The sequence below is a fragment of the Rhipicephalus microplus genome, chromosome 4, assembly GCF_043290135.1.
Source record: "Rhipicephalus microplus isolate Deutch F79 chromosome 4, USDA_Rmic, whole genome shotgun sequence".
Taxonomy (NCBI): domain Eukaryota; kingdom Metazoa; phylum Arthropoda; class Arachnida; order Ixodida; family Ixodidae; genus Rhipicephalus; species Rhipicephalus microplus.
Window position 1 is genome coordinate 33,294,030 of NC_134703.1, and position 22,160 is coordinate 33,316,189.

A 22,160-nucleotide genomic window follows, 5' to 3' on the forward strand; every position below is an offset into this window, starting at 1 on the left:
TGAGCGCCGATAGAGAGAGGCTTAGTCACGACGCAGTTAAAGTGCCTTGAAGCCCGATGCTGTGCGCGCTGGCTTTGGGATGGCACCCTTTACGTAGATACGTTTTTTTTTGCCATTCGCGTCGCGTTAGCGTGTGGCGGCTCGCTGACTTAAGCTTCCTTGCGCACCCATTGTGTTTCTACACCGTCAGCTGCTTCGAGTGTGATAGCACCGATTAATAAAACTGCTGTAAGAATGAAGCGCCGCAGGAAGGCAACGTCGTCGAGGGGCTGAATGCATGTCTTGGCTCAAGGCCAGCCGCATACATTGACCTAATAGGGAGGGGCGCTGCAATCGTCGCCCCTCCCCTTTGAAGGAGAACCATGCGCACTCCTATCAACGCATTTGCGTGAAACGGCGCTATAGTTGCCAGACAGACGTAGTGCAAGCTCCGATGTATCAGTGCGCAATAAACAATCCACTACTTCTGTGCAGATGCGTCTTGCTTTCGTGTGCTACCGATTCTTATGACAGAAAAATTAGCCATCCTTACTTGCAGAGATGATGAACCGTGGTGTTTTTGTGGCCTAATGCTCAGTAGCTTATCGTTTCTCCACTTATGTTTTCTCTCGCAGCTTAATACACACGTGGGAGACTGCGAGGTCGCTCGGAGAGTGGCCTCCATCGGGTTTCTTGTTGCGTGCCGAATAGTGTCCGACAATATGGTGAGAGCCCGGGCAGCCCCGTGTGCCATTATGCGAAGTGTGGTTGTATATGTGATTAGTGATTACGAAGGCACGCACGCAGGAATTGTTTGCTTGGAGCTCAATTGTCAACGAAGCGAGATTAGTAACGTAAAACACGGCAAACATTATGCAGCATATTGCGGCTGGAAACATACTGAAAAACTGTTCGCCCATTTGTGAATTCACTATAGGTGAAGTAGAGGATTGGTGCGAATATCTCCGTTACGCAGTTAAAAATGCGCGCTTCTAAGAGCAAGAAATCCTCACACGAGAGAATGATTGGGAATGTGTTACTATCGGCATATAATTTTAATAAAGCAAGACATTTATAGTACTTGATTTTGTGGTAATTTAGGAAAGACATTTCGCACTACTACATACGTCAATATGGTATTGGATATCTCTGCATGAAACACGTACTTACATATGGGGCAATTTACGGCTAGAAATGTGTCTATATATTACGACGCGGAATATTTCTTATTAGCCGTCTCACCACTGACGTTCGTTCATGTGCACGTATATATTGTTAGTACTGCAAGTGAACATGATTTGCTGCTCGTACTTAATAAATGAGTTAATAAGATGAAGTCACCTCGTTATATTCGACCGAGCTTAATAGGAAATAACGGAGAGGTCGTTCCCTTCTTTTTCACTCGGATACCTCACTGCAGTAGTAACTGACCTGTATCACATTGTATCACTCGCTTCAGAAGGAAGCGGTCAATGTTTCGTTTCTGACAGTACAGCTTTGAATTAATATGATAATAATAATTGTTGGGGTTTAACGTCCCAAAACCACCTTATATGATTATGAGAGACGCTGTAGGGGAAGGCTCGGAAATTTCGACCACCTGGTGTTTTTTTTACCGTGTTATACTTAAATATAAGCACACCGGCCTCAGGCATTTTCACCTCCATCTAAAATGCGGCCGCGGTGAACGGTCTAGTGGCTAGGGCTAGTGCCTTATATATCCACTAGACCGTGCACCACGGCGGGTTGGCTTTGAATTAAACCCCGCGACGTACTTCGCAATGGAAAGAGATGGAGACTGATATTTTGTGCTATTGCAGGGGTGGACCCTCGCCGTGTTCTATCGGCATCAAATGAAATGCGAACAGCGGCAGGCATTAGCAATGCATAGTATTTGTGCGCGCCTTCGTCATCACCATTGACCGGTGCACATTTAGGGAGTGGCAGCACAGCTGCGATCTTCCTGTATTGCCAGATTTTGGCTTTTGTTCGGTGAGATGGCGATAATGGCGGCTGCACTGTGAGCGTGTAGATCACTCTTGGTCGGATGACTTTTATTTTGTTTCATTTTATTTTCTTCCTTTGAGGTATCTGAGCTAGAACAGTGGCGGAAATACCGAACTATACAGTGGGATGACACTGTTCCGTCAAATTGGATGTGCGTCTATCTATCAATGGCGATCACCGACGTTCAAATTAAAACAGTGGCGTGACGTCGCAGGTATGGTGGCTTCTCGCATCACGTGACCCTTAGTCTTCGAGGTGCAAATAGACTCTCTCGTGTAGGCAGAAACACATGACTTTGACAGTGCGCAGAAGCTAGTCGCCACCTGGTGGCCTGCTTTTGCTCTCTCGTACAACGAAATGCTTCGTAGAAAGCTCAGTAATCTTGTACGTGCTTGCTTGCGTGCTGTGAGCGTTCGCAGAACGGCCTATGGCTGTCGCTGGTGTGCTGCCTGCTGAGCATGCTAGCCGCGATTCCGGTGACGCTGATGATCTCCCGGTACTTCCTGCGCATGCACCGCTACCTGGTGAATGGCCAAACACCCGACGATGAGTGCGTGCTGCGCGCCTGTCTTGTATAGCGGCAGTCTCTATATGGGAGAACGGCACGTCGCGTTGAGAACGAATTTGAACTAAACGCGTACTTCTGCTGAAGTGGGCTTGACGTACGAATATTTGAAAATGTGTTCCCAGTAGCTTGTCTTCATTTATAAATTGATTCCCTATTTAAGGGAAAGATTGATTCAATAGTGATGGGGAAATTTACTGTGTAGTTTGACATGATTCACGTTTAATGAATGTATACTGCTTTGCGAGGCTGCTTTGAGCGCAAATATAGGATAGGTGCAGCTTACGAAGGTTGGCTCGCTCGCTTTCAGTGATCCTGTCTGGTATTTTAAAATAAGCTGGGGGGGGGGGTAGTATTTTAGACACTAGAAGATATGCGGCAAGATCCTTGTTTCGTCATTGAAAGCTTCTTGAAACAGCGTTAGTGTTCTGGGTCCCCAATATCTAAATATTTTTGCTTTGTCAGCCATCGCTGTTCATTTTTATCTTAATCCCACCCCCACCCCCTTTTTTGTGTAATTGGGAGTCGTCCACTCGAGGTTAAGCTCATTATTAAAGATGGTTAAATTTCTAGACATTTTCGGGAGCAACATTTCTTCGGCAAACTCTCTGAAGTGTGCTTGGAACCATTACATTCATAATTCTTTATATTTGATCATGGGCGACGGCAAGATTTTGTCTTTAGGAGTCCAAACCCGCGATTCGCCGGGATCACTGGGGTAGCTTTTGTTGGGGGACCAGTGTCAGTTTGGGCTATGAAGGCGGGAGGATGTAGGCTGCTGGCGCGCATGTGCTTGATGGTTACATATGCTTTTTCAGCCTTGTATCTTACTTCGACGTTTTTCTTCCTCTTGTAGGGGTCGAGGCGAGCAGGAAGCCAGGTCTGTTGAAAGCTGCCTTATTTTCTACATTTGCTTATTTATTTATTTATTTATTCATTTATTTATTGTGAAAGACTTATACCTCTTATGCGAAGGTGGCCCTGAGTGAAAAGTCATAATAAACTTGAACTCGCACAAAAAAGAAAAAAAAAAGAAAAACGGGGCTAGCTCGTCAATTCCACGTTCCCTTTGTCTTTGCGGAAGCGTGATACAGATGCGATAAAGATGGTAAAGAAGGCCATGTCCTGATGTGGTGTAGCACTTCTTGTCCACACAACAAATTTTCTTTGCCAGCAACTCAGTTTGCCCATCTTAATCATCTTTGATATTATCGGTTGTGCTCTGCTAGAACAGCAGAGATATTGATTACTAGACTGCAACGCCGAGTCCCCCCCCAATGAACTTTATCTACACGTGTTTGGTCTGGCGCATTCACTTTTATGTCTTTGTTTCAATAGTGAATCTCTAGATCATTTCTTTATAACACACAGAAGGTTTACAAATGAAATAAAAATATTGCTGGAAGAATCTGTCACAAGAGTCGGCTTAAATTTGTCTCTTCCTGTGCTTCTTTCCTCTGGTGCTACCGTACTGGGTTTTAGCCAGAGTAACGCTTGCAGTGTCGTATGCGATTTTCCATGAGAAACAAAGCAAATAGATTGATAAGTGTTTCAACTTCAGCTTATCTCTACAATTACTTGATTATATCAATAAGTTATTCTGTAAAATGTCTGTTTCTAAGCATATGTAGAGAAAAAAGGAATACTTCAATTTCTAAAGCAAGGTTCTACCCGTTTCATGGTCGTCCTCACAGCAAGTCTCGCCACGTTGCTGAAGAACTACCATTCAACCAACAGCAATACACATCATGGAAGGCTTCCGCATAGTGGCGTCGGCCATATGCAGAGTACAAAAAGTTTGCGTTAACATGTCTTGACTTAAGTTGTGAAGGCTACGGGTAACGCGAAAAGGGCACGCTGTAGAAGACGCTGAGCCATGGCCTAGTGGATTTCGTGGTCGTCCAAAAAGGTGTGCAACGTCATAGGTGAGCCGACAAATATGAAATATGGCGACATGACCCAAACAGCTTGTTCGGTTCTGGTGGGACGTTTCAGTAGTTCTATGCACCGGCACTCAGGATATCGCCCACAAGTATTTTATTGTAAGACTCGTACCCTCGCAACATTTATGCCTCCGTGTTCATTTTTTCATAGTTTTTTTCATCTATTTCCACTAGGATAAAGCAGGAAAAGCATCTCAAGTGAGTACTTAGTGATTTTCTGTATTCAACACATCATTTATTTATGTTAATGCCAGTGCAAACGCGCGCTTTTTAACGGGAGCCGTCAGTCAGTCCGCCTTAGTTCAGGGAGTAATCGTGATGCGGCGCTGCATGAGGGGTAGCGCTGCTTGCGTCACACGTGCTTCCGAGTGACACGTACCTAAATATCATATGCCTGACAGATTTGTTCCTTCGTGCTCCTTCTTTGTGGCTCGAAGCAATGCCGTCACCGCATCACAGCAAAGCGCGTGCTGTAGCGTTACAGTGACGCTTCCCCATTGGCTGCCCGCATATAGCGCCGCGAACGGCGACACGCTATCTCAGAACACCGCACGTTTTACAGAGCCAGTGTGACCACCAATATTGTGAACACGAGGAATGCATTACGCCGCCCCACAGTGTACAAAACTGAACACAAAATTTATGTCACGAGACACTGTTTGAGAGGTTCTCTCCCTCATGCCTGCGAAGCAAGCGCGAAAGCTGTGCGACGGGCGAGAGCAGGAAATGGCCAGAGGAGAGGGTGGTGAACGGCTGGATCGAATGCATCCGGCTGGCATTGATAGAAGTGGAGGAGGCGTTTCTGTATTACCGCAGAAGCTAGGACATCTTTAGTCATAACTAATTCACGTAAAAATATTGTTAGGAACATTGGCGTCTACCTTTGACGCGGTGAGGCTATTGGTACCTACAACTGCCCCGTAAAAAATAATAAAAACGAGCGCATGTCATGTTATGCTTCGAACTGCGAAGCATACATATGCCACGGGGTAATAAATGTGTTCGTAAAAACACGGTCAATTTTATGGATTGCGCGTAGTTTGCAGCAACGGCTGTGTGCCGTCGACAACATACGCTGGAGAACAACTGCTTACAGTTTAAGCCATTGCCTGGTTTTAAGCCTGACTGATGTATTGTGGTCTAGTCGTGCGTAGGAAGCGTGTACCGCAGGCGATCGCTTAAAGCTGCTTTTAAGGAGTGTGGTGGTTTTTTGCATGGCGCGTACTACGAGCCTTATGACAGGGCAAGCCACGCGGCATGTCTAGTCATATTTGTAGGTTTGGTAGACTCGCTTCTCACCACTAAAGCGGGCTTTTCCCCACAAAAACTAATTGTGAGGAGAAACAACCTTGCCCAGCCCGTCATTCTTTTGTGGCCCAAAAGATAACAATAAACAGCGCTATGTATACGCAAGTAGTGTGAAGGTATTGTTCACCTATTGCCCCCCCCCCCCAAAAAAATAATCAATCATCGCATTGGAAATGATTATAGGGAGAATGCCCGCTTCAGTTCACACTTTCATTTCAACTGTGCTTGCCATACATTCGTAGCTTCATGAAATTCAGACAAGCTTAGATGTGCCAACGTCAGAAACGCCAGTATTGTTTTTCGGGCTTGGTAAACGGGGCCTTCTGTGGTTTCGAGCAATGGTTTGAGCACTTCAGTTTACCGAGCAACGTCGAAAAGTTTGTTTGGTCACGTTTTGTAAAAAGAGTATTTTGTTTATTTGTCGTTCCCCAGGAGAATCAAAGAAGTCAGGTAAGGAAAAAGTGATCCGTTTGTAGGGGTCGCTTTTCACTTTTTTAGAGCACGAAATAACGCCTACGCAAGACAATACGTCCCCGAACATTCTTAACACCAGCAATTGGTCATGCACGATGCTCAGTTTTCACAGTTGCATGTTATCTGCGGCCAAATGCGCTCGATTCTTCAATATAAATGGCTTTATGGCGTCCCGTTTTTTTTTGTAATCTATACGGGAACTCATTGAGACGCCAAAGTGAAGCAATATTCAATTTAAAAAGGGTGCATTGTACTTCTCACGATAGGTTGGTGAAAGATAAGGTCAGTTTAATTTTTTTTAATTTCGCACCCACATTTCCACACTTCTTATGAATTTCAAAGTGTTCTTTCATATTTTGGCCACAATAGCTAAAAGAAAGTTCTTGAAACTAGGCACGTCAAATAACTGGGCGCGTCAGAAAACAATTCATTTAAACTATCAGCCAATTGGCAAAAACAGTTTCTCGCCTACCAGTCGCCTTAGACGAATGTAAAACGGATGCCATGTGATTGTTTTCATTGCTGTTTGCTTTATAAGCCTCCCATTAGCTACTTGTAATCTGTTGCTTCAAATCAATTATCAATTGTATTAGTTATAGTTCAGCATTGTGTCATCTTTCTTTTTCGTGTCACGATGTCCGTGTTCTTGGGATGCTGTGAGTAGCCACTGACTTGCAGGGAGCACATCCTGCAGCAGAGCCGCGAGGCTCGCTGTCTGGTGATGAGCTTCGACACGCTCGAAGCGCCGCCTGCCTTGCCCGCAGTGTCGGCTGACAGTGGGAGTCGCGACCTGGCGCGCATAATTCCCACCTCTGTAGTGCGTCGGATTGGCGTAGACGACCCCAAGCTGCCCACGGGGAAGGTGTCTCCATTCCGCCAGATGGTGGTGCCCAAGCCAGCAGGTACATCTGTAAATCTCATCGGAATAAAAATGGCGAATGCACGTGCCCTTTAATGTGACAGAAAATGTGATACAAGTTATATGGGGACTCGTGGCGCATTTGTGCTGTCGCTGTTGGCGTCTCTGTGAGGTTCCGTGTAAAGTTGAAGGGCGCATACGTTGCCGCGCGTGTCCTTTGTTCTATGTGAGTGAACGCGCGGGAGTATACTGACAATGACGTCATAGGCGGAGGAGAAACACACCAGACGTCTGCCGTCGCGCAGAATGTTCATTGGGTCGGCATGAGGAGGAACTGGGGGCTGACTGCACATTTCGTGCGGCCAGGCGCGATCGCGCGCCCTGTGCCTTAACAGGGATTGATTGATTGGTTGATTGATTGATTGATTGATTGATTGATAAGTGGGGTTTAACGTCCCAAAACCACCACATGATTATGAGAGACGCCTTATAGTGGAGGGCTCCGGAGATTTAGGCCACCTGGGGTTCTTTAACGTGCACCCAAATCTGAGCACACGGGCCTACAACATTTCCGCCTCCATCGGAAATGCAGCCGCCGATGCCGAGATTCGATCCCGCGACGTGCGGGTCGGCAGCCGAGTTTCTTGCTACTATACCACCGCGGCGGGGCGCCTTGACAGGGATCAACAGACAGATCATGCCTCTATAGGTCCTGTGTTCTTAGCGATAAGTTTGCGTTGAAGCGTGATACAGCAAGAACGTTGCAGCAGCGGCCGCGTTTCCTTCCGCCAACACCTTGCTGAGTTACGCTAAATCATAAGAAATCTTGCTGGTAGCCCTACTTTGCATAACGTCGCACTTTGTTGCATCGCATTCATTCCTTCGTCTTTGCGGCGAAATGGTTACTTTTTTTTTATATCATTGCAAATTTAAACGCTAAGTCACTTGCAAAAAAGAAAAAAAAGGAAACGGTGAATACATAATCAGAGTAGAAAGAGGTGTGATGTGAGTGATATTGGCTGGCGTTAGCACTCGTAGACGATACTGATGTGCGGTGGGTAAGCGTGATCTAAGCGATCTGCTTAACTATGCTTTATACAATATATGTTTGCGCGTGCGTTTGTATATTTGTGTGTTTATATACACATGCAAACATAACGAATTTTTCATGTGTATATACAGGTTGTCCCAAATATCACGCAGCTTGCATGATTTTGAAAAAGAGACGACAGTCGTTACGCGAAGCACACCTAGCATTTTGTTCCCAGTGTAGACTGTGACATTTTTGTCGTCAATGAATTTTAGTAAATTATTTCTAATTCTGTTTCAAATTCTATTTGTCGAATTAGAAACATATTTAGGACTAGTTAACTGAACCTCATCCACGAAAAATATCACAGGGGCTACTACAGTGCACGGAGAACGATACACGTAGATGTGCTTCGCGTAATTACGTTCCCATCATTTTCAATGCTGATGCGTGATATTTAGGACACTACCCCGAATACAGATGCCACCCCTCCTCCCTAGTATACGTCACTTGTTTTTAGGTATATAAACATTGTATTTATAACTTTAGCAGTTATTTTGTGCTTCAAAGGAATAAAGTTTTGCGACTTTGCTAAATAGCACTCGGATTATCTTCACGCCTGTTGCAGTTCGTGTAAGCTACGGAAACGTGACTGGTTTCAAGCTTTTTTTCTCTCGTAGAGATAACCATGGAGTGAAAAAAAAGATCTCTATTTCATGATCGGTGTTCACAGTTTAGCCTTCCTGGAGATCAGTATCGACATGTTTCTAGAGCCCCTACGAGCGATCCCCTTCAAAAATGATCCTTATATATATATATATATATATATATATATATATATATATATATATATATATATATATATATATATATATATATATATATATATATATATATATATATATATATATATATATATATATATATATATATATCATACAGAGAGAGCTTTCCGTCAAATGGCACCGGTAACGGTAACGTTTTACTGCACTATTACCCCCTCCTCCCTCACGCTCCGCTGCAGCCTTCCTAAAATAGTCCCGACAAAGAAGAGCTCACTCGAAAAAGAAAAAAAGAAATAGTGCGACTACCAATTTTATGACTATGGACCTCTAAATTAGGAGAGTCTGGGACCCTTGATTATTAATGTAGCTTGAGGTAAGTGCTTTTCCTACCACTCCTTTCAAGGTGTAAATGTGGGTTTTGCCTAGTTGGTAAGTATTTGTTCGTAAATCGATGAATATTTGTTGGTAAAAGTTCACGCGATACTTCGATTCTGGCCTCAGTGCTCTGCTTGCGGAGTTATCATTGATCTCGCAGTAACACGAACGACTTATAACCCTTTGACCTTGCAGCACCGAGTTCATCACTTCGTCCACTGAGAAGCGCGCTTTTTTTGTCCGGCTTCGAAGACTCTGCAGACGACTCGACATCTACAGTGACGCAACATGCCTCGTCCATGAAAGGTGTTTATCGACCTTCACAATCTAAGCATTTTACAGTGAATGCTGTTATGAGACTGGATGACTGGGTGGGATAGTTGGTATCGCGTCACGAAGTAATACTTCGAGCATAAGTAAACGACGCAGGACCAGGAAGAGAATGATTAAGTGCTTCATGAAACGCTTGTGGCGTGTGCACTTATCTTGGTTCTGCATCGTTTTACTCTCGCTCAAAGATTTATTGTTCGAGAAACGAATTTTTTTAATTTTTTTTATTCTGTTATGCAAAGAACACCGGAGGACACGAAGTGAGGCAAAGTTTGTTTGCCTTGCATAAAACCGCTCATGACGCCGACCAGCGCTAGAAAGATCATGAAAGACGCCTTGCCGATGCCGCCGACAGACAACGTTGAATAGCAAATGCTGCAAGCTACAATAGAACTCTACGCTTACGCATCGTTTAGACAACTCCAGAAAGAAATTTCGCGTATTATTTTTTTTTGGTTTACACCAGAGATCAAGTATGGTGTCAGTGGCTGATACCCCGGGATCGTCTAAAGATTCGAGTAGTAACCACGGAAGTTCGTTGGCGACTGCGCTCACCTCGGTTTATTTCTTCAATTACTTGACTATATCAATAAGTTATTCTGTAAAATGTTCATTTCTAAGCATATGTAAAAATAAAAAGAAACACTTTAATTTCTAGAGCAAGGTTCCGATAACAGTGGGAAGCGTCAAGAGTGCGCCATAATGTCTGCACGACCATGTCATCAATTGTCATTAATGACCTCCGGCAGTGTGTTTGCAAGTTAGATCAAACAGTCACACGATCGCATTCGATCGTAATTGGGCCTTTTTGGGATCGAATGTCTTAATCGTAACTGGCTCATTTGAGCAAACTGCTGAATTAGGGGGCTCAATCGCAATCAGCAGTGCACCGTGTAGAACAAAACATATTGCGCTGACCCTGCCTCTTCCCTCTTTCTCTTCTCGACCCATTTACTGACAGGTGCCAAACCACCCGAAAAGAAGCCTGCGACCACGAATGCGAAAGTGGAAAGCGAGCATAAAGGGAAGACATCATCCACTAAAGCGAATGCCGAAGTGGAGAAAGAGAAGAGGACAACGACCGCGAATGCTAAAGTGGCAACCGTGGAAAAGGGGAAGAAGACGTAAACGCCCAATATCTTAGCTCGTCTCGCTGTAAGCGAGCCCATATTGCACAAACCAATAGATCAGAAACATCAAAATAAAGCCCGTTTCGATGTAGCTGTCTTGAGAAATTTAACGCAAGTGGAACGATGTGCTCGCTGGAAGCTTACCTAACCTAAACTGACCTACTTGAATTTTAAGGGCGGTCAAGGGGAAGGGCGGGGGGAGTGCTTTTGTGTGCTGTGATCGTAACGGTGCAGGGACGTAGCCCTTGATATAATGTAGTGATCGCTCCACGTGACGCAAGCAAAATGACATTTAGCCAGCTGTGGCATACTGAGTGCCCACTCTCTTCAAAGAGAAGTCCTCTTCCTCCTGCTCTTTGAGCGCCTTTACGATGATGATATTAACGCAGGTTAAACTACATGTAGCCAACTGTAGCAATTTAGTGCTTTCTCGTGCCAAAGTGGCCTTTTTCCTCTGTTTTTCGAGTTTCTTGGTGGTGATACCAAGTACTACGATGGCGAGGGAAACAACACAAACCACTTAAGAAAATTGAGAGGAAGCATGCGAGAAATAGAAGGAAATGAAAAAAAACAATATTGAAGTAAAGAGAAAAAAACAAAAAGAACGAAGAATGGGAGGAGCAAAGAAAAATGGAATCCGAAGTGAGAAATGAGGCTTTCCAGCTCCGCTCTTCCGTCGGGCTTGGCAAGGGCGAAGCTGTCGCGCGGATGGATCCCGACGGATGCCTGACATAGCCCGACTGAGAAATGCGTTCACATTTAAAACAAAAATATTAAAGGCTGTTTATAGAACACACGCTCAAGCGCGTGTTTGTTTCATAACACAGGAGGAGGAGGATTGAAAGAGGAAGGACAGGGAGGTTAGCCAGTTCTCAGACCGGCTGGCATTTCATAACACAATTTTAATACGTAAAATTACCCTGCCTCATAACGTCGCAATGCGTGTGCCATTGTCGAAACGTGAAAAAAAAAATGGAACTGCAATTCTGCCAAAAACATAAAGCCGTGCTTGAAACGACTGGGAACCACCACCATGCAGGACTTATGTAATTCTTGGAATACGGTTACACGTATCACTTTATTCGCATATTTGCACGTTGTCATGGAAGAACCACCGTCTTTACTCCAAAGCACTAAAATGACGGCACACATGACGTTCTTTATTCCACAGCACTAAATTACATCACACATGACTTTTCTGTCCCAGTCACGTGACCCTTAAGTGTAGCACTCAATTAGAAATTTTTGTGGGGCTTCATATAGTACGCAGCGATGCGAGTTGGTTGAAAATGACTTCAGTGGGAGCGCCCATTGTAGCACCAAGCAACATGGAAATAAATACAAAAACTTCCACTGTTGACAAAATGCTTGATTGGGCTGGTTGGTGCTGCATGGTCTCTTCTATCTCCTCGTGTCGTTTGTGCTGTTAAGCACTTTTTTCGTCTTCCAACATTGAAAAATTCGTTCCAGTCCGGGTATCGAGCCTGGGACCAGTGTCTTTCCGGTCTAGTCAGTTCGCGTGTAGGCGTCTGTGCGCGCGTAGTTGGCACAAATATTTCTATCGGTCAATACCAATACAACTGCCCAAATAAGACTATACTCGATGATCAGGTACATATCACGCATGGTGTAACGGTAGGATAAATGTATTGTTGTCTATTACGCATTGAATTAAAATAAAAGCGCAGTGCATATGCGCCACAGTGATCGGCGTCGTGGGCGAGTACGGCTAGTCGTCGACGTAGCCGTACTCGAAGTCTTCGGCGAACGCGGCCTCCTTGGCCTTGAGCCACTCGTAGCACACGGAGGCGTCGAAGGGTCCCCGGGTTCCGCCGAACTCTTTAGGAAGGATCTTGGCCGGGAACCGCTTGTGCAGCGCCTTGGTGTTTGTGCCGTGTAAGTGCACCTGCACCACGTTATAAATACATTGTTTTTATAGACTTTGCACAACTTAAAAGACTGTCAAAGTGGTCACGTGGTTGTCGTATTGCTTTACCGCAAAGCGTATCCTGACTCTAACTGACGATAGGAGCTAGTAAGAAAGCGTCACTTTTTCTAGAAATCTGAAGATATTTATGTTTGTTGTATTTTGTGGGTATCTTTCAATGTCAAGTACTTTTTAGCGAACCAAAGACACTTTGAGCTTTTATCTACGCATCTGTCTATATAGTCGCCCGTACGTCTAGGGGCTCACATGATGGCCTCCTTAACTTGATGTTGACCAAAAGTGTTATGGCGTGGTAAGATGGTTTCACAAATATGACTGATCATGACATGAATAACGTAAAAATCCTATCGAAAACGTCGTGAAACCGTTTCCTCCATACACGTATATATGGCATACATCCTGATACTGTGGGCCGCGGTATACGGTTGGGGTTTATATCTGCTCAAGAACTACAAAAACAGACACTGGGTATTTTGAATGCGAGAGCGCTAAGAAAACCTGACATCGGCAGAGTTGACCCGACGAACGTGAGTGATTTAGGAGAACAGAAAATTGAACAGCCGTTCTCATTGAACAATTGCCTCTGTGCAAATGGCGACTTCTGGCGGGTGAAGGAGAGTGAAAAGGCGCACACGTTTGCCTCTTTCTACAAGTGGCACCACTGGGGTGTTGTTGCGAGTGTACAGCGTTTAATTTTAAACCATCGGACTACGCCAGCCACATTGCGGTCGGGTGAAGAAAAAAGGCAGATCCTATGTACAGTGGGAATCGATGATATGCGAAGCACGAATGAGAAATTTTGATAAGTCACTTTAAAATCAGCACAATGTTACGAGGTGGAGGTAAATGATGCCGTACTTGACTTCCGTGTCATGATTATCATGTTTGGATCTGTCGTTTACCTTCGCCATCTATTCACGTCACGTGATACCAAATTTAGTAAATGCGGAGCTAGCGAAGCGGCCGCGAGCGCATCATCAGTGTGGCATGTAGTCATGTTGTTACATAGCACGCATGTCGTGATTATCATGTTTGGATGTGTTATTTACCTATGTCGTTCGTTCGCGTCACGTAATACCGAGTTTGGCATATGTGAAGCTAGCGAAACGGCCGTTAGGGCATCATTAGCGTAGCATGTAGACATGTTACATGACACGCATCGCATGTTTATTATGTTTGCATTAGTATCGTACCTTCGTCATCCATTCACGTCCCGTAATACCAAATTTGGTATAAGTGAAGCTAGCGAAACGGCCACCAGCACATTATGAGCGTGGCATGTAGTCATGTTGTTACATGACACGCATCTCATGATTATTATGCTTGCACCAGGCACATACCTTCGTCATCCATTCACGTACTGTAATGCGCAATTTGGTACATGTGACGCTAGCGAAACGGCCACGAGCGCATCATGATCGTGGCATGTAGTCATGTTGTCGCATGACACGCATGTCATGATTTTCAAGTTAGGGTCTGTTGCTTGTGTTCGCCATGCAATCATATCATACCATACCAGTTTTGCAACTTGCCATGTGAACGAAACCACCGCAAGAGCAGCAGGACCATGATTGGTAAATCATGACATTCATGACATACATGTCGTGATTTTCATGTTATGACTAGTCAAATATGTTCTTCATACAGTCATGTTATGCCATACCAAGTTTGCTATCGATACTATTATCGAAACGGCCTCGTATAGGTGGCTACATAGATAGATAGATAGATAGATAGATAGATAGATAGATAGATAGATAGATAGATAGATAGATAGATAGATAGATACATAGATAGATAGATAGATAGATAGATAGATAGATAGATAGATAGATAGATAGATAGATAGATAGATAGATAGATAGATAGATAGATAGATAGATAGATAGATAGATAGATAGATAGATAGATAGATACGCTCAAAGTCGCCGAAGTTCGTTAAAGAATGCTTCTCATTTAAAAAACAAAGACAAAAGTATGAGCGCGCGCTTTCATCTGGTTTAAGGCTTTAGATGATCCGAAATGGAGCTTGGGGACCTTTCAATCGTGTGGTGATTATGACGCTTGAAATCTAGAATTGTTATGCCTTTTAAGCTGAAACCACCGTGAAGTACGCGTTTTTAGCGGTCACTCCTTTCACTTGGCGGCTAGTTTCAGGCCCTACGACGCATTTAGGCACTCGTTTACACTTGTGGTTAAAAGTGTCTACGTGAAAGTGAAGCAACTGTTACGGAAGTTTTAAAAAAATGGCCCCACCTCCACAAAGAGACTCGTGAGGAAATGCGAATGCGTTGCATCACGTTCATAACGGCGTTTCACACGTGAGAACCCACCCAGCGTTATAGAAGAATTAGGTTTTTTTTTTAACACCGTACAGTAGTGTCGTTCGCCGCACGTGGAGTTTTTCTGTCACGAGAAACGCGGTATGCGTTTTCAGCTCTAGTAGCTAGTGTGCATGGTTAAAAAAAATACTATGAAGTGAACAAAACAAACAGCATTCTCCGCTGTGCGTAGGCGTTTCACAGCGGCGTCTCGAGCACACATTTCCGGAAGTTCTTGAGAGGCGCCAGCCAGCGAACAGTCGAGAGTGAGGCGTGAGCGGACGGGAAAGTGGGGCGCAGGGAGGAGAGAAAGCAAACGGCGAGAGAAAGAGTGGCGAAGCACTGCACCTACCCTCTACTACACTCTCTCGCACCACATGCTCCGGTTGCTATGGGCGAGAATAAGCGCGTGCGTCCGCTGCTGTTGCTATGGGAGGAGTGAGAGCGGAGAGTACACCTGCTGGCGCGCGGACACCACCGCGGACAACGCCGGATGCCTGACATAGCCTGATTGAGAAATGCATTCGCATTTAAAAGCTGGAACACCGAGGTTCACACAACCAACGTTAAAATAATCTAGTAACGTTGCACACAACCACGGTGAGCAGTGTTCGCATGCCCTCTCATGCGCAGCTGCAGCGCATCTGGCGGTGGTCGCTATAATACGAAGCCGCGGCAGTTTCGTAGCCATAAGAAGTATGACTCTGGCTAATAGCCTTGTGTGACACAGGTGCTGCGGGCTAGTTCACTTGCCTTTGCGATTGACGCTGCGTCTAAGAACGGCGTGAACATCTTGAAGAATACGTTGAAGCTGTAAGGTTGCTTCACGATGTCAACGCGTTTCTTCTTGATCGGGTAGCCGGGCTGCAAAAAATGCTCATACATAAATTTCTCGCGTCTTGTAAGGACTAACTGTAAATGTGTGGATTTTTGAAAGAGCCAAATCTATAGAAACCGACTGACTTTCATGGGAGCTTAAAGAGCGCCTAGTACCGTTAAAGTTTGCCACAGCTGTAACCAAACGGGGACAATGCCTAATGGTAATGTGTTTTCAGAAAGGCAGTCTCGAATAAAAAAATAAGCTATATCCTTCGTCTGTTTGATTTATTAAATCAGACTTGCGTAAATGATCGTAAACAAAACAATCAATATGATGCCATGTAATCATTTGAGTGCGCTTGCTTTTTATCGTGATTTCGTTTCATAATTAGTTATTATTGGGTGAGTTTGTATTTACTAAAGAAAAAGACATTATAGGGGAAAATACAAACATGAAAAGTAAGAAACTGCCCTTCCTATTTCTTCCTGCAAATCTACTTGCTAGTTTTGCGCTTCTATATGTATATATGAAAATATTACGCACTGATAATTTTATACTTCATGTCAAAAGCTTCAGTTCACGCATTCAAGAATTAGTCTATTGATAACTCGAGAAGTACTAGACCCGCAGTCAATCGAAACGTAAAGCGATTTTTCGTAACACGGTAGTCGTGTATGCACCACTTATATAAAACCAGCATCTTGTGATTTTTTTTTCGTCTCTGATATATCTAAAATTTTCGCTACTTCTCATCGTTCACTTGTACAGTAATGATGTCTATCTATGAAGATAAAATTATTGACAATATAAAAGGATTTCGTTTCAATATTACAGTCAAGGATGACATGGAGGTTTATGAAGAAGCTAATATGAGCTCACAATCTGCCTCCTAGATTTTCCTTTCGCGGGATTTTATAACCTTTGCTGTGTACATCAAAGGCCACTGATTCAAATTTATAAAGCTTTCTTCTTTAAATAGTGCGCGAAATTGGACATTTCAGACGCGCAGAGCATCAGTTAGCATCTGATTAGGTTGCATAAAAGCTGTTTCGCTGCAATGGCGAAGCAATGAATGTAATATATATGAAGTATATGCCTAGCAGGTATAGCCTTTAGCTTCCGACCCGGCGTGAATCAACAAAATGCTGGCCTAAGCAATTGCTGCCACTGCGATGAGCGAAACTACCTTCACTATTTATCGCTTAAACGCAAACTGAGCTGCGAAAACATAGCAGGTATGCAAGCTCGGTCACCTCTTTCACAAAATACGGAGGCGAAGTAGGCGCAGAGAAGGTTAAACTCCCGTTGGTTTCAACATTCAGTTACGTGCACTGCGGCATAACAAGTGAGTAGGGCTTGGCCGCCATTTTTCAAAATTCCTTGACCTGCGCTCCTATTGGTCCGCGGTGACCGATTCGGCGGCAGACGCCGCAAAAATCGGTCTGATAGCGATCGGCGCGGAGAGGGCCCTTTCGGCGGATCTCGCCGCCGCCGAACCGGATTCGGAGCACTTTCGGCGGCCGGAATGCTCAGTGTGAACGTGGCCTAAATGTATATAAGAGCCGTGTGCTGATCCTTGGCAATATTGGGCGCCCGCGACAGCACCTCCTTTCGCTAGAACATGGAACATACGATGTGCCGTTTGATTTTTTTCGACCTTAACTTTGTATATGGAATGTCCTTATAATAGTTATCCCAATAATAGTGAATGGAAAGACTCACAAAGACTCCCATGATGCCACCGATCTTCGAACTGGGGACTGCTAGGATGCTGCTGTATCCCCAGCCGTCGAAGTCGCAGAGCATGCTGAGGCCGTTCTCCTGCGCCGCCTTTTTCGTCATGATATACTCGAAGCACAGCAGAATGGCACGCACCGCGTCGATGAAAGACACCTGCACTCCGCCATGCCGTATTGCAGCTTGTGAACGCTGTGCTTTTTCATAAAATCATCTATTGAAATGGCAGGCAAGGTACGGCGAAATGCTGTATCTTGGTAACTGCTGTTTAGTGGCGTAGCCGGGGGGGGGGTGTCCACACCAGATCCATGCCCCCCCCCTTTTTTTTTTCGTCATGGCAAACACAGCGAAAAATGTCCTGATTTCTAGGGGGTGCCCTTTTCCCTGAAAGAAAATTTCTGCTGACGCCCCGCTGATATTGCTTTCTTTGGGATACTTTTTGGAGTTCTGGACGAGATGGTTAGAATTCAGACACTGCCTCGCTGCACTGTGAAAGCGGAGAAGTGTTGTAACTTTGCAGAACAGCAGAATAGTACATATTCATGATGGCTCTTAGGGCATCACGCTTTCGGTTGCCTCGCCGTCATCTATTTGAATAACAAAACATTTGACAAAGGCTACTGTAAACTTGATATTTCATTAATGTATGCGATCGGGGAAAGTCGTACAAGCAGGCACTGTGAAAATACGCTTACCCCCCCCCCCCCCAAGGCTTTATTCACCTCGCTTGATGTTGCGCTTCCTTAAGACCAAGTGACAGTGATTACATCAGATGACGACATCAAATAACCAAGTGATGACATTAGAGATTTTTAACATTAGCGATGTCATTATGACATCACACTACGACGTCATTATAGAACCCTATATCGTGGGCTTTTGGACGCCTCGTTCGGCTGCATGACGTTTCGCTCGAGGCTTTCGGCTTAATAACAGCTCAAATAATGCCTCAGCCGGCACTGATGTTCCTTCGAGCTCTCTGTACACGCCCACTCAAGCCGTTTATCTCACGCGTACCTGATTGGGGTTCCAGGCGCCCGCCCTGAGAATGAGGACGAAGCGACCCTTCTTGTCCTTCTCTGGCAGCAGGCCGACCAGGTTCCGGGAGAAGACGTGGCCCAACTCCGAGGGCAACAGGTTGCGGAACAGGTCGGTCTCCTTCCTCTTGGAGTCGTAGTAACGCTTCAGCACCTCGAATGCGCGCTTGTGCTTCGAGTGGCAGAAACGAAGGAACGCCATCAAGAAGTCGCTGTCCATCTTTGCGTTCAGTGAATCGTCCCCTTCGGTGACAAGAAAAAAGAATCATTAAAGGGCTTATGCCCACGGTGCACTTGCCAAAAGCGACTGCAAGCAAACTGTGACGGATATGCAACCAGGTATTGCTCCCCCGGAAAGTCTGACGAAAAATTCGCGCTATGTTATAGCTCCATTAGCGATAAAAATTTGTGCGCGACATTAACAGCAGAAGAGTCGCATCGTAGCGCTGACGTGGGTCCACAACCAGCTGCAAAGCTTTATACGTGGCATACTGCGATATGTGGGCCTGGAGCAGGACTTGGTCGTTAAATGTCGTGTCACTACCCCTTTAAGGTAGCAGCGCTATTTAATATATTCAACGCAGCAGTGTTCTCGACAGTAGTGTTCGAACTTCTTTAACCAAAACGTGCAGGTTGGTTAAGCAGAGGCTGGGCAGACAGAGCAGACACTTACGGTCAATGAGCTTCTTCAGATGTGACAATTCGCGCGACGTATTCGGGCTTGGACTCTCCGGGGAGCCAGCGTCCGATTCGCAGTCTTCCGACGACGCTGGAGTGCCAGCCATCTCGTCCTTGCCAGCGAATGCTTCCAACACGCGTCACGCAGCAGCGCGTGGTACGAGCTCTCGTTCTTCTTCTGGTGCACCTGCAACAGTGGCGTACACCCACTGTGGGGGATTGGTGAAGAATTGAGTCGTCCCATAAAATGTTACGAAACTTTAGTATAAGGGTAGTTATAGAATAGAAATAATACAAGCTCCTCATATGAAATACTTCCTCATTATACAATAACGGCGCCAGCTCATTTGACTTGGGTTGAGTGAAACACGAGTTTTAGTTATATATCTGAGCTGTAAAAACATACAAACAGCACGTCATGCAGGGCATGAAAAAAAGTAAAATAAAAGACAAGGCAAAAACTGCGCTTATGTACCTTCATTTCGTTTAGCGTTAGAACGGGAATTTATTTTCGCCAGCATATGCTCAAATCATCTTAGGATCCAGTAATGATGAATCCTATTCCAGCCCTACCTTAGCACGTAATACGCGGGCTGCCGAAAAGCCTACCAAATCAAACACCGTCAAGAAATCCAGAAGAAAAAAAGACTTGTCATTTTCATTTGATTTCTTGAAACAGAATGCAGCAGGTACCGTACATTATTTGAAGCAACGTATTTACTGGGTCTGTGTGCAAGTATTCGAAAATTTTGATATTAAAGTGGAACAGTGCCTTCTTCTATTGTGTCATCCAAGTAAAAATCATTTGTAATCCCGAAGGACATGACAAGAACTTTATTCGGTCCTGAGGGACATATATTTAGGGGAGCCATAGACCTCCCGCCATATCAAGTCGGTAGCTGCGCCCACGATGGGACCGGAAGTCGAAGTTCCTTCGCGATGTCGTGGGCCTTCGGGGTGGCCTGGAGTTGTGTATGAATACTGCTGCTCTTCAGAGATGCATCCCATTGCTCCTTCGTGATGGGCGGAGAGGCATTAGGCTGGGCACAGCCAGAGCATGTGATCAAAAGAACATGAGTGGTGGTCACATTTGGGGCACGACTGCGAATGGTCGTGGTCTATCCGGTTAAGGGATCGAGGAGTAGGATGCGTACGGGTTTGATTTAGTCTGAATGTGCTCTCATGAGGCTTGGTCAAATCGGGGTGGGGGGCTGGAATTTTTTTCTGGCCAGATGGAAGTGCTAAACAATTGCATGAAAAGTACACAACGGATCTTTTATAAATGTCGACCTCGTTACGAGCATGGTTATTCGCGACAGCACGGCACGTGAAATCGTGTGCTATAGCAAGTGAGCCTGCTCGTTAGGGTTACGTCCGAGCGGGTTAACTGAACCATGTAGATGAGCTGGAAACCACGCAACTTGAATACCCTCCTTCGCTGCTTTCCGGTGTTCATTGAAGTGCTTTCGCCACAATACTGTCCGCCTGTTCAGACGCAAGGGCGTTCGAGAAAAATCTGACTGTCGTGCGCGAGCTGGTCTTTTCAGCGCGTGGCGGTTGCCGCGAACGGTTGTCTCTAGCGTGGGTCCCCGGTGCGTGGCACCGCGGGCTGCGCGTCGGGGGTTCTCGTGGTAAATGAAGCGTTTGCGACGCCGCCTTAGGTGTGTTATTGTGTTTGTCATGTTTTGGAATGCATGTTTACTATTGTGAAGGATGTCCTAGCGTGTTGATCACGATTTATGTTATAATTATTCGGCTGACAATATCGTCGTTCTAAACTATTTAAATAAATGTATATTGTTGTTTGGTTTGTACCGACCGCGTCTGCTGTGTCCGTTCACTCCAAGAGCGTGGCGTGGCGCTCGCTCGCCAATTCGATAACCCATCCAATTCGAGACCCCACATGTGTTGCAATACCACTGACGCTATCATCGACCTCATTCACTGTACTGAATTTTCACCATAGTTTTTTTCTGAAATGAAATACTTTCATGTATTCATGCAACGACTCATGTACGGGCTGTGATGAACCTGCATTATGGGCACCTGGCAATGCAGTTTACGAGATCTGATGGTAGTACGGAGCCTTCATGTGCGCGCGTCTCCTTGTTTTAAGGTGGTGTCAGCCTTTGACCCACCACTTGCTACCGCCCGCTAAAACACAATGTTGCCAGTCCCGGTTTCCATGGCAACAAGCGCCATGTTGGTTGTTGCGGCCAGGCATTCCTGCTCCGTCGCACTGCACCAGCTGCATGTTGGCATGGGTGTGCAAGCTTCGGTATGAGCAGCGTTCGACTACACCGTAGACGCAGCTTCCGCTACGACACCATCCTCGCGCTCAGCGCACCTACAAGAGCTTTGAAGTGCAAAAGCCAAGGTGCTGCGTGTCGCGATGCAAAATCATCTGAAGACTTTCCCGCTTCCCGACTTGCTCTAGCCAACGGAAACGCTGGATTACACAAGTGAAGTGAGACTGCTTGGAGCCGACTACTTCTCCCCGTGTTTGTGCGGTGAGTACCCGTTGTCTTGCGAGTGGGTTGAGTATATCGCCGCACATTTCGTGAAATGGCTGACATAGAGGTTCTCCGCCTCGCAAATATATCCTCCCTAAATGTCTTCCGCCAATGCGTTGGATCTACCAAGTGAGAGAAACGAACTGTTTTAACAGTATTTTATACAAACCCGAGTCACGAACATGTCTTTCCTGTTCTACAAAACCGCGGCTAACTTCAGAAAACAACCCTTCAGCCTTCAGAACTTGCTATATAAAAAAAGGGCAGATCCCACGTACAGTGCTGATATGCAAAGCACGAATGATAAAGGTTGATATACCA

At 45.3% G+C, this 22,160-nt stretch overlaps 2 protein-coding genes across 3 annotated transcripts in view; one reads left to right on the forward strand and one right to left on the reverse strand.

Annotated features, from left to right (window-relative positions):
* LOC119171490 (uncharacterized) overlaps positions 1–10,878 on the forward strand; it is a 35,605-nt gene extending 24,727 nt beyond the window's left edge. For both annotated transcript variants that reach the window (XM_075892488.1, XM_075892490.1), the window contains exons 14-20: positions 615–704; positions 2,406–2,536; positions 3,408–3,431; positions 4,669–4,692; positions 6,955–7,178; positions 9,521–9,631; positions 10,617–10,878. In XM_075892488.1, coding sequence (XP_075748603.1) covers positions 615–704; positions 2,406–2,536; positions 3,408–3,431; positions 4,669–4,692; positions 6,955–7,178; positions 9,521–9,631; positions 10,617–10,783 — 771 coding nt within the window. In that variant the 3' untranslated portion in view covers positions 10,784–10,878. The remainder of the gene's footprint in view (positions 1–614; positions 705–2,405; positions 2,537–3,407; positions 3,432–4,668; positions 4,693–6,954; positions 7,179–9,520; positions 9,632–10,616) is intronic.
* Positions 10,879–12,447: 1,569 nt separating this feature from the next.
* On the reverse strand, positions 12,448–19,433 carry LOC142814333 (alpha-tocopherol transfer protein-like). Its single transcript, XM_075893013.1, has 5 exons — positions 19,322–19,433; positions 18,629–18,891; positions 17,597–17,767; positions 15,808–15,918; positions 12,448–12,715 (listed from the first exon to the last, which is right to left on the reverse strand). Exons 1-5 carry the CDS (start codon positions 19,431–19,433, stop codon positions 12,515–12,517), a joined length of 858 nt encoding a protein of 285 aa, XP_075749128.1. The 3' UTR covers positions 12,448–12,514.
* Positions 19,434–22,160: the final 2,727 nt, after the last annotated feature.

What these genes read in the sequence shown, in the direction of transcription:
- LOC142814333 (XM_075893013.1), bottom strand. Translation starts at nt 19,433, where the DNA reads ATGGCTGGCACTCCAGCGTCGTCGGAAGACTGCGAATCGGACGCTGGC. An exon ending in GCGCCTGGAACCCCAATCAG is followed by an intron (nt 17,768 to 18,628) that starts GTACGCGTGAGA and finishes GGCGGAGTGCAG; the next exon opens with GTGTCTTTCATCGACGCGGT. An exon ending in ACGCAGCGTCAATCGCAAAG is followed by an intron (nt 12,716 to 15,807) that starts GCAAGTGAACTA and finishes AGTCTATAAAAA; the next exon opens with CAATGTATTTATAACGTGGT.